General features: G+C 33.3%; 2 protein-coding genes across 2 annotated transcripts; one reads left to right on the top strand and one right to left on the bottom strand.

Moving 5' to 3' along the window:
• Nucleotides 1-203: 203 nt before the first annotated feature.
• Nucleotides 204-2,538, top strand: LOC110024764 (7-dehydrocholesterol reductase-like). Its single transcript, XM_020724920.1, has 6 exons — nt 204-329; nt 805-930; nt 1,007-1,071; nt 1,451-1,532; nt 1,620-1,702; nt 2,200-2,538. Exons 1-6 carry the CDS (start codon nt 291-293, stop codon nt 2,264-2,266), a joined length of 462 nt encoding a protein of 153 aa, XP_020580579.1. The 5' UTR covers nt 204-290; the 3' UTR covers nt 2,267-2,538.
• Nucleotides 2,539-3,582: 1,044 nt separating this feature from the next.
• LOC110024761 lies at nt 3,583-8,456 on the bottom strand. The gene is made up of 5 exons (XM_020724915.1): nt 8,066-8,456; nt 7,077-7,180; nt 6,499-6,675; nt 4,230-6,124; nt 3,583-4,026 (listed from the first exon to the last, which is right to left on the bottom strand). The coding sequence occupies exons 1-5, from the start codon at nt 8,296-8,298 to the stop codon at nt 3,892-3,894; spliced, it is 2,544 nt and encodes an 847-aa protein (XP_020580574.1). The 5' UTR covers nt 8,299-8,456; the 3' UTR covers nt 3,583-3,891.
• Nucleotides 8,457-12,580: the final 4,124 nt, after the last annotated feature.

Below are 12,580 nucleotides of genomic sequence, written 5' to 3'. Positions count from 1 at the left end.
CAATAATATTGGATTTTTTTATTGTTTTTTGGTTGAACTGTGGTATCAGTCGCGTTTTTGTTTGAAGTTTATAGAAGAAAATATCTTCGGCTTTCCGTTTGCTTTAATTCCTGAGACGCCATGAGTAAATTTCTGGCTAAGATGTGCTTCAAGCCTCATCCTCCGCCATAGTATGTGATACTGCTTGTTCTAGTTAAATTGTGTTTCAATCAATCTGTTGGTCTTCAGCTGGATTCTACATTTGCTGGGGATGCTTAGTGTGGGTGCCATCAATCTATACTTCTCCTGGCATGTATCTTGTAAATCATCCAGTGAATCTAGGCACCCAGGTATAATATATTTCAAATTGACTATTTTTTATTTTTAAAATTTTTTAATTTTTTTAAGGTTTCTGAAAATTTTCCTGTTATTAAACTTAGCACTCTACTACTGCATCAATTGTACAGTTAATTCTGAGTCGAATATAGATTTTTGTAAGATTTATCTACATACCACTCAATTCTAATTTATTTACAAATCTAACATCCAAACTTCAATTTGTGCATACATACCATCTTCCCAATGCATAATAGATGTATTTCACTTTTCAAAAGTTAACATAATGGTAATTCTTATTTGATATGAAAGATTTGAATGATATAAATGTAAAAAAGGAAAGTTTAAATGTTTGATATGGAAATATATAGGAATTGGGTGGTATGTATGTAAATGCCCCTATATTTATTTAACAACTTATTTTTTGTGAACCAGTATAGATTTGATGGAGGGTAACTGTTGCATTATATTAAACTCTCTATTTTGCAGCTTGCAATATTTATTCTTCTGGCTGGACTTCTCTGCATATATATCAATTATGATTGTGACAGGCAACGGCAAGAATTTCGAAAAACCAATGGGAAATGTTTGATCTGGGGCCGGCCTCCATCGAAGGTTCAAGTCCTCTCATTAAAGAACTGAACTCCATTATATTAATGCCTTTTTGTTAATTCTTATAAATTTGTCACAGATAGAAGCCACTTATGTTACCTCAAAGGGAGAAACAAAAAATAGCCTCCTCCTGACTTCTGGCTGGTGAGTCTCCAGTCTCCTATTCCACCCAATTCCTATGTATTTACATATCTAACACCTAAACTCTGCTTTTTACAGTTATACCACCCAAATATTTCAGAGCACATGAAATATACCACTATGACTTTTATAAAGTAAAGTGCACCTTTTCATGCATAGTTAAGGTATATGTAGAAATTGAAGTTTTGGTGTTTGATATGTAAATATATTATAAGAATTGAGTGGTATGTATGTAAATCTTCCTTTTTTTTCTGATATAATACTTCAATTATACATCATTGGCAGAATCACTTAGTACAATTGAATGAATGCAAGCTTCTTGCAACTATGGTTAAGATAAACTTGAATGAAATGCTCGAACTTCATATGATTTCTCAATCAGGTGGGGTTTAGCTCGTCATTTTCACTACATACCGGAGATACTAGCTGCGTTTATGTGGACTGTTCCCGCCCTCTTTAATCATGTAATATTTTCTGTTGAAATGTAAATATTTTCATCTTGATAATATTGCTTTTTTGATTCGTCTAACTGCTTTTCCTTGCGCTTCCAGTTCTTGCCCTACTTCTACGTCATCTTTCTTACAATTCTCCTCTTGGATCGCGCCAAGAGGGATGATGACCGGTGTTCATCCAAGTAAGCAATTGTACTTTACTGCATCATTCTATGCATAAAAGCGTATTATTCATGCCGGAGTTTTCAGAACCAGATTGGAGAAATAACTGACGAAAAGAGAGATTTAAGGTTCAAAGATCAATTGAAATAGAATCGAAAATTCAAATGTAATGATAAATATTAGGGGCATTTACATACCACACAGGTTTTATATATGACTCCTGAACATTCATATTTACATGTATATATTTACAACACTCAAAACTTTAACATCACATCAAAAGTACCGTCATTATTATTGATTCGGCTTTCCATCCATGATTTAAAAGTGAAATACACATTTTTATGCATAGGTTTATGTCACCAAAATGTTATAAATGTAATTATCAAATTTTATGCAATTTGTTTTTGGATCATACACTTAACCAAACCTGCAAGAAGTTTTTTTTTTTTTTTTTTTCTGGATGATTTACAGTAATTTATTTAATGTATTGTTTACATTGCTATTTGGTTTTCAGGTATGGAAAATACTGGAAAAATTACTGTACTAAGGTACCTTACAGAGTCATTCCATGGGTTTACTAACTAACCCATCATTGCTGCTCACCTTTTATCATGGCTTCCTTGGTGGTCAGATGTGCAAAAGATTTGGTTGTGGAGAAACACAGAAAATGCATTGTTTGTTTTTGCTGCAGCACTATTATTATGTTATTTTGGACAAAATGTCATGGGCCGTGCAATTTGGGCTTTTGTAGCTTTTTTCTTCTTTTGCCCAAGGAGAGTTTTATGGTATTTTATTATCTGTTTTGGATAAGTTTTTTAGGCCTGTTTGGGGTGGTTGTACTTTTTTTTTTAAAAAAAATGTGATTGTAAAGTTGTAATGGAAAAAATTACTCTTACAAAATTGGGGTGGAAATTAGATATATATATATATATATATATATAAGTCACACAACAACTTTATTATAAGCATTGCTAAGATAGTAATATGCAAAATTTGTATGTTTGCACATTTCCTTAAAAAATAAACTTTTAATGGAGAAAAGAAGTTAACATTTGAATACATTCGGCTCAATTCCTATCTGTCCACATACCTAAAGCATAAATCTCTATGCATATATATATATATATATATATATATCATTTAAGCATGAGAATGTTCATTTTAATGAAAATTTTAAGAGAGAAAAAATGTAAAAATATAAAATTTAAATGTTAGATGTGTAATTAATTACATAAGAATGGGTGGTAGGTGGTTAAATGCCCTAGTAGTTTAAAAATTAAAAAACCTATGGTTGTCAGTTCTTCGTTGAATTTCTCATGAATATAAGAACTGTGTTGGATGTTCTCTTCTTAAATAAAATATATTTTTTTTCCACTTTAATTAGTTCATCATAAGAGATTATCAGTTTTGAAAAAAAAACATTTTCTTTAGCTTTCCTCCACAAATCAGCACTCTATCCAGAAACATTGGGCCCACTATTAAAATATGATATTTAATTTATATATATTTTTACAGAATAAATTCTCAACTATTAAAAAAATTAGACAACCGCAGGCCCAATTAAATGAATCACAACTGTTTTAAAACTGTAAAAAATAAACGGTCAGCTTATCCACAATAGCTTATTAATAAGCTGCAGCTTCCCCAAACAGACCGTAAGCTGTTCGCCACCACTAATCAGCTTTGCCCTTTACAATCTTCAAACAACATATAAGTGGGAGATTTACACACTTGTTATACACTTCTTATGAATTTATATATCTAAATTTTAATTCAAAAAAAAAAAAACTTTTCAGCACTTTAATCCTCACTCATTCAAAATTTATGATCTTTGAAGACGAATAAATGGATCTATCCACTAAAAGTTCAAAAGAAAACATAAAAAAATTGCCAAAAATATGAAATTTCACTTTTGCCTCTTATTGCCGAACAAGTAATACATTAATTACAAAATAGCTGAGTGCTGTTCCACAGACATCCAGTAAGCAGCAGCAACCTGCTTCCTGCCTCTTGTTTCCAAGTTACAATATAATCTAAGAATGGACTTAACGATAACCCCCCTCTCCCCCTCATAAATTGCAACCCATATTTACAACACAATTATATCTTTGCAAGAAAAAACAAGGAAGCCGAGAAGCTTTTATGGTTGAATAATTTAAATAAGAGAAGAATGATAAATTCATAAAAATAAGAAGAAAGCCATGACTCACATCTCTGACAAAAGATTGCTAACCTTTCTAAGCTCCTTTAGAGCTGCAAAGGCTGTAGCTTGGCCTTTGCCCCCGCCGCCAAGACCGACGCCCGCTTGGCCTCTTTCTTGTTGGAAAACAGCTTCAATGGCCTGAAACAAAAATCAGCGGATGAAACATAAATCTCTAAGCATTGTTAGGAGATATGATTTATTTGACACATTTGACAATCATTTGGATGACATTGTGATAAGAAAATGAGGCCAAAGTAGCAATTTCTTTTTTTCCTTTGATTCAACAAAATCAAAGTAAGGCGAGTAAACCGAAAAGAAATTAAACAGCAAAACACACTTGCCTGAATATTCTCAAGCATGGATTGTCCGAGAATCTTAAGTGTACCCATCGCTTTCTTCTCCGCAGCTTCTATCTTCAAGCTGTCGTTACAGCAGCCCCGGTCTGCTGCAGTTCCTAAGGTTTCATGGCAAACATTTTCTTTCGGAATGATAGATGATCGCTGGGTCTTGGCATCATTTGCTCCTCTTTCTAAGTTCCCTTCAATTTGATTTCCTTTTCCAAACTTCCAAAACCATTGAAACTTGCCAGAAAATGGTTTTCTCTCCTTCATTTCTGGCACACTTGCGACATCATCACTCTTACTTGGTTCTGATTTGACACCAGCAGCACTGGCTTCTGGTTCATTATGTGCCGGATTCTCTGAATAACTACTGCTTTCCTCCTCTGCATTGTTATTTTTCTCATCACTTTCCTCAGTTGATGAATCCGAACAGAGACTACTCTTCTCAGATTCAATTTCGGCATCATTCCCATCACCGGTAGGAGCTGTAGACATTGAAGACATCGAAGAATTTTCTGTGCTTAATGAAAAATTTTCAGCTCCACATTCCGCTGTTCTCAATATATTCATATCACATGCATCACATGGCTCCTCCGTGCTCCTCGCGGTATTTTGATCGCTTGCATCTACGAATAAACGGTTGCTCGCCTCTTCATTCGAATGAGGAGACTCCTGACACGGTAAAATACCGTGATCCACATCGTCTACAGGCTTAAAGTCTTGAGACAAATCATCAAATAATCTGCGCCGGATAGAAGACCCGGCTGCTATCTTCCCACTAAACTTTTTTGCAGGAGAAGGATCTGATTCTGTCCTCGATAAGCCTAGTTTCTTTCCCAACAACTCCTTGATCTTCCTCCCTTTGCTCAAATCACTCTTCTGAAGTGTTTCTTCCTTGTGAAGCACTCTCCATTTCTCCTCCCAATAGCTCTCAGGTAAAGTTCTAATAGGTGCCTTAGGAGCTACCGAAACAGTTCTAGTTGCTGAAAATGACCTATTTTTAGCCTGTGAAGATGATGCTGCTAATATGTTTGCTTCCAAGGCGAGGGCTTCAAAAGACCTCGCCTTCTCTATCAGTTTCACCACATTTATATTCCTCGGGAAGTTCAACAATCTTTGGAGGCACGAGGTCGCATTCTCGGTCGCCAACAGAGATGATCGAACATGCAGAAGCATCGATACCGCCATTGCTGCAATAAAAGCTCCACGAGGCGAGCACAAAACCCTAAAGTGACATTCGTCATTCTCCATACACGAATCATTAGATGAAAAAAACAATTCATCCCAAACGACTAACAAATCATTCAAAGAAAACTCTCGTTCGAATAGAACACGCAACCATCGGAGTGCAAAATATTGAGGCTCAACCCTGAGCTCAACAAGGTGACTATGAAGAGACGAGTCCACGACAGACAATAAGTGATATAGTGCGGATGAGGCCTCGATTATCGGAGGTATGCTCGTGCTATATTCGATGGCGGGAGAGACAGAAAAGAAGTCCGCCATGGCAACCACCCCGTGAGCGCCGCCACTCATTAATGCGTTGAACATGGTATATGCATCATGCTCCATGAATCGCTCGGATATAACCACACCCAGCTCTCCTTCTGCACCGTAGGCATCACTCAATAAGAAAAGGTCCCTCGCATCTGGATCGAGTTCATCAAGGCCCATAATTTTCGACCCATTTCCGTGATAAGAGTTATCACCTTTGTCACCTAAATCCAAACTTTTGGCCTTTTTCGCTGTATTATGAGATAAAATGCCACTCATTGGGTAGGACAATTCATCAAATTCGTCGCTAAAGTAGTCCACATAGATTCCTCGAACATTCGAAAGGTGATTGAGATCAGCATGCAACACATATATTAAAGGAGCCAACAGTTCATGCATTCCTGATATTCCTGCAGAATAAATTGTTTGATTAGCTTTGATAGTAGGTACAATATATTGGAAGAAAAATGAAGGAAAATTCACCAGCATACCGCCCAACTCTTTCGTATTTACATATCTAACACCAAAAGTCTGATATTTATAACACCTTGATGTCATAGATCTATGCATAAGAAGGTGGTTCACTTTTATTTCACTTAAAAAGATAGTGATGCCAGTATTTTTGATGTGATGTTAAAGATTAGAGTGATAAGCATGTGAATAGGAATGTTAAGTTGTTATATATGTAAATACACAAGAATTGAAGGGTATGCCTGTAAATTCCCCAAAAGATATATGTATCTGCATCAAATAGAAATAGTTGACAAAATCATGCCTTGGCCATATCCACACTCTGGATGCCTTAAGCACCACAATAATAAGATTCGTCTCAGCATGCCTTGACATGCAGAGGTCTGAAAGTAGCTTCCATCTTCTGGATACAACCGCGACAAATCCTGCTCGACCATTTTCTCAATCTCGGCATGGTGAAAGAAGCGGCCCCACATGCTCTCTGCAAGAAGATTTTACGAACAAGATCACCAAGTGTCTGTGTGCTGAGCATTAATGATTTGTTCAAAGTAACTCATTGAAAAAGAAAAAAAATCAAATTTTCTAAGTTCGACATTAAAAACATGTATTCTTATCTACATTTGATAAGGATAAATTTTCTATCTATTAGATCTGGTTTAAGATGGGAGCAACATAATAGTTAATTAATGAGAAAAGTGTCAAAATGACCTCTTGGTTTGTCGGGGGGGTCATTTTAGTCCCCGAGTCTATAAAAGTGTCAATTTAATCCCAAACTCATTTAAGAGGAGCTAAAATAGTCTTCTTAGAAAACTATTCCAACCAATATTAAAAGAGTTTGAGGACTAATTTGACACCTTTTTGCAACAATATTAGTAAAGATACCTGGATTTTGTGATAGAGGATTATCGATGGCCAAATTAGGCGATCTATTTCCATCCTTCAAAGCATGGGGATCTATGAGCAGTCGGCGTCTCAAGCTTGCATAACTGTAAAAAACAAGAGAGGTCTAATACAGAAAGCACCTTATCTTTTCACAAAATACAATTACAAGGTTTAAAATTACATTTTAGATAGATTTAACTCAAATATTCAAACCAAATTATACTGAAAATTGTACTGGATGGACCAAGAGCAAGCTATATAGTAAAAATAAACCATCCAAAACATATCCTTAGTTAAAAACCACATTGTTTCATAAGATTTAAAAGCATCTGATGAAGCTTTTTGAAATAGTAATTGTTGTTAGGAAGGTAACCATGCCAAGATTTCATCAAAAGAACATCTGCTTAAGTATTTATTTTTTTTGTAGATAGACTTCCTCACTTTGTATTTATTTCTAAATGGAAGTTTAAAGTTAAAAATTGATGAAATTATATGTAGTAAATGAAAAGAATGATAATTAGATGCACTTGAGCATTATAACAAACACCATATGAGGATGAGATATGAGAACTCTAATCTAACCATGACTGCAAAAGTAATTTGGGATTCTAAAGATGGATTATATACATAACCAAAGTCAAGCTTCCAAGAAAAAAAAATGTTTAATATCCCAACTATTTTCTCCAAACCACATATAAAGAGGAGAAACTCAACAAGTCAAAATTTATGCCTCCACTTGCAAAGGATAGAACAAAGACTCAAACTAAGGAAATAGAAACTAACATTAACATCACATTCCATTCACGAAAAAGATAAAAAAAAAAAAGGATTCCTATCCTTGAATCAAGCATTAGATCCTAAACAATCCTCAAATCACAAAAAAAAAAAAAACCACGCCACCAAAGTGCAAAGTTTGCAAAAAAGACAAAAAAAGGGAATCTTGCCAGAAACCCTAAATATCCATGGGGAAGTTTGGGCTATTATCACACCTCCTTCGAGAATCCGCGGCAACGCGTCGCAGATCTTCGATGGAAGCTGATTGGGAAGCAGGCAATATTCCGAGATTAATCCTCCACCTAACGCCCCGGAGGCTGCAGAATCTCAACCCCTCGCCGGAGTTTCGGCCAGGGGAGACAGACACCGGTGGCGATGGCCCTTCTGCTGCTGCTATCATCGCCTTCCCGCAATTTTCCGACGACGTAGATGTCGAAATGGGCGCCATGGATGGAATATGATGAAAAAGGTTGGGGCTTGGGGACAAAGGTGACAACTTTAGGTTCTCATGTCGGGGTTAGGAGAGGAGGAAGTTCGTTGGCTTTCAATTGTTGGAGAAAGGGTTAAGAAATTGAGGGCTTTTTGGCTTCTTATTAGATTGAGAAGAGAGGTCGATTATTGTATCAGGTCTCTTTCGATTATTGTATCTTTTGGTCCTTTTTGTTACTTCTCTTCATTTTTTTTTTGTTAGTTTTTTAGAAGGAAAATATCCCACCATTAATTTGGGTGTCATTAATGCATTAGAGGAATTATCCTTTGGATTTTTATCCTATTATATATATATATATATAGTTAGAGTAAATTAACATTTATTGTGAATCAATTAAAATTTACATCATAATCCCACAAATTTATAATTTTTTAGCATAATTCTAGAAGTTTGTAGGAATTTATTTTTTCTTGAAGAATAAAAAAATTAAATTGGAGCTCAATTTTAGACTCAACAAAGCTTGTGTGGAGCCAAAAGAAGACGAGTTATCATTTTGGTCATAACACTTGAAGAAAACCAACCGATGCTAGACATTCTCAGAGTAGCTTTTTTTGCTTGCTATATTCTTTTTATTCTCACCCTCAATTTTGATAAATTGTAATTTTTTTTCCCTTTCTTGATCATAGCCTACACAATTTTATTAAAAATAAATTAAGAGATTATAATATTAGGCAAAGAAAGATTCTTTCAATGAAAGATGATAAAAAATAACAAAATGTTCTTGATTTGATTAAATTTAATCAGTTAATTATGAATTAGAAAATTAATTTCTATTTATTAGAACATCAAGTTTAAGAAAAAAATTAAATCTGAATGACTTTCATTTATTTAGTAGGAGATAAAATAGACATACTTATTTTCTTTGGTCAAATTTATCTTTTTTTTCTTTATTTAATATGCAAGTTTGTGGCTAGAAAATATAATCCTGAAATCCATTTTTTATATTAGTATAAATTTTTTGATCCTTCCACTTAACAATAATTTAAACTTTTCAAGAACATTTTGTTACAAACACAAATCCAATAATGGGAAAAGTTGAGGTATAAGCATCCAAACACAAATCCAAGAATGGAAATATATTAGAGGGCATGATTCTTTTATGGAAAATTATTAACCATCTTTAGGTTGACACACACATACCTGTTAATGAAATTTTCAATAATCATTACCATACTAAAAACCCACTTTTTTATTCCTTATGTTTGCACCAAAGCCATTACATCTTTAATGGTGGTAAAGTAATAGGGTTTTCAACCCTTTGTAATGTATAATGCTCACATCTTAAATTTTATAGATAAAAACTCTTTTAGAATCATGATAAAAAGAAAGTGATTGACGAAAATGTAACTGCCAATCAGATAGTGGCACAATAATTCTTAATTGTTTGCTTGCCTCGGAGGTCAATGGAAAAGTAAGTGGGATTGGTGATGATTAACTATGTCATTAGGGAATATATGATTTAAGGATAACATTTTAAGATAGAGTTGACATCATGCAGACTTAGAAATCATGACAGGGGGTGGTATAATGACATGGAGAGTTAACTAGAGTAGAATACCTATCTTCTTGTAAAAGAATCGTAACTGCCAATCAGATAGTGGCACAATAATTCTTAATTGTTTGCTTGCCTCGGAGGTCAATGGAAAAGTAAGTGGGATTGGTGATGATTAACTATGTCATTAGGGAATATATGATTTAAGGATAGCATTTTAAGATAGAGTTGACATCATGTAGACTTAGAAATCATGACAGGGGGTGGTATAATGATATGAAGAGTTAACTAGAGTAGAATGCCTATCTTCTTGTAAAAGAATGTGAATTTTTCATAATGAAGAATTCTTTAGCAGGTTATGAGAGGCACTCGCTGTCATTTTTGACAATTAATATAGAGTATGAAATTGATGGTGGATGTTTGTCTATAAATTTTTTAACTAACTGATAAAATCTTAATAAGAGCACTAAAAAGTTTTGATTATTGGGAAATGACTGAGAAGAAAATTAATAGGATTTGTCAAGTTTTGGTTGATTCAATAAGAAGACATAAATTGGTAGAGTCCCAGAGTTAATTTGTTTCCTAATAAAAAAGAAGGTTTGTCTAAACATTCTAAAAAAAAAAGAGAATAGAGGAGAGAATATGCAGGAAAAAAGAAACTAATATGACACAAATATTAAATGGTTTTGGCACTTTAACCTACATCCACTCCTAAAGAAGGATGATTTATGCTACATCAAGAGACAGAAATATTGAAAACTTCTCAAGTCTCTCTCCGCTCACTCAATCTTAGCTCAATCTCAACGACACCAGCAAGATGGAAACATGTCCAAAAAGATCTCTTAGGAGGTTAAGGAGAGGCTATTTATAACCAATAATTAACATCATAGCTAAAATGGACAATAATATGCAAAAATTTGCGACTAAGGATCTGTTTGAGATAGTTTTCTGTCCGCTTTGAGTTTCAGACTACTACCATAGTTTTATTTTGGAATCTACTTTCATGTTACTTTCTAAAAACTTATTTGGTGGTAAACTACTTTCTTCACCCTGACATGTTGAACTGTGGCGACTGTAAGAAAACAATCGACTAATTTGTTTTAAAGAAATATATATTTATAATTCTCACCGCAGTTTCTTAAAAAATATTTTTTTTAACCACAACTTTACAACCGCCAATTAAAAAACTTACAACAACTCCAAACATATCTAAATCTAACATCAATAAAGGTGTGGTTAATCCAAGCAAATGCAAAATGGTGGATAGTAAATGATTGTATTGTTGATTCAATGATAAATGGCTAAATGGCATTAAATAGAATTGAATATGTTATGTATAAATGTAAATATTAATAAAAAAACATTAACGAAAAAAATGTTTGTTCATTTATCAATTAGAAGATTTACATGGATGCCACTCAATTCCTATGTATTTACATATCTAACTCCTAAACTTCAATTTTTATAAATATGTGCAACTTTACCTATTCTCAAAAAGTTATATTTCATTTTTAAAAAGTTAAAGTGGTGATATTTCTCAAGTGATATGAAATATTTGGGTTGTATAAATATAAAAACTATGGTTTAGGTGTTAGATATATAAATATGTAGGAATTAGGTGGTATGTATGTAAATGCTCTTCATCAATAATTTAAGAGCTTGTCCCCATAACATTCTAGAGGCATATTCTCACCAAATACTCTTAAGCAACCTCTTTGCTTTGCTTGGGGCCCTGAATTGGTCAATTTGTAACAAAAATTATTCAATTAAATAATATATAAACAAACATAAATTTTGATAAAATAAATATTTAAATTGCAAAAAAAATCTCTGATGTAATGTAAGTAGTGGGAAATACAAAGTTTTTTTTTTTTTTTTTTTTTGGATAATTGCATATATAGCACTCGAAACATTGATATTTACAAAATCTAACACACAGCTAATGTTTGTGAGATACGGAATCAATGTATTTACAAGTGCCACCATGAAACAATTGAGAATTTGCGAAAAAAAAGCTATATAATGTGAAGCCTAGAGAAGCAAGGCTTTCTCGTAGTGAGAATATTGTGCAAAATTTGTGGAGTTGCGAAGAGTTTATAGAAGTGTCAAAATAATTTCCAACCATTTTAAAATTGAGCTCTAACAATCTTTCATGAAGACTAATTCAGTCACTATGTAAAGGGTCTGAGATGAGCTCTAACAATCTTTCATGAAGACTAATTCAGTGACTATTGAAAGGGTCTGAGAAATAATTTGACACTTCTATAAACTCTAAGACTAAAACGACCCCATGTAAATAATTAGGAACTATTTTGGCATACTTAAAAAAAAAAATCTAAATGGATAATATAAGAAAAATAAGAAATTATGTCAACACTATCATAATAAATTTGTTATTAATTTGATTATTATAATTCAGCATAATACAAATGGTTCTTGGATGGCACACAATACATTCATGATTTTGTTTCTAATATTTCAAATAAATAAATAAATAAATAAATAAATAAATGTTATTTTCGAAGGCAAGTTCTCACATGCTCAACTTGGCAATATGGCATTGGCCTTGACTCCATCTATTGCACAAACAAATCTACAATTCCCTTAATGAAGAAAACAAGATTAAGTTAAATAATAATATGGGATTACATACATACCATCCAATTACTATGTATTTACATATCTAACCCCCAAATTATTTGAGGTTTATTTTATTATAAATAAAAAAAAATTCTTATATATATATAT

The sequence above is a fragment of the Phalaenopsis equestris genome, unplaced genomic scaffold, assembly GCF_001263595.1.
Source record: "Phalaenopsis equestris unplaced genomic scaffold, ASM126359v1 Scaffold000273, whole genome shotgun sequence".
Taxonomy (NCBI): Eukaryota; Viridiplantae; Streptophyta; class Magnoliopsida; order Asparagales; family Orchidaceae; genus Phalaenopsis; species Phalaenopsis equestris.
This window is presented reverse-complemented; position numbering and strand designations above follow the sequence as displayed.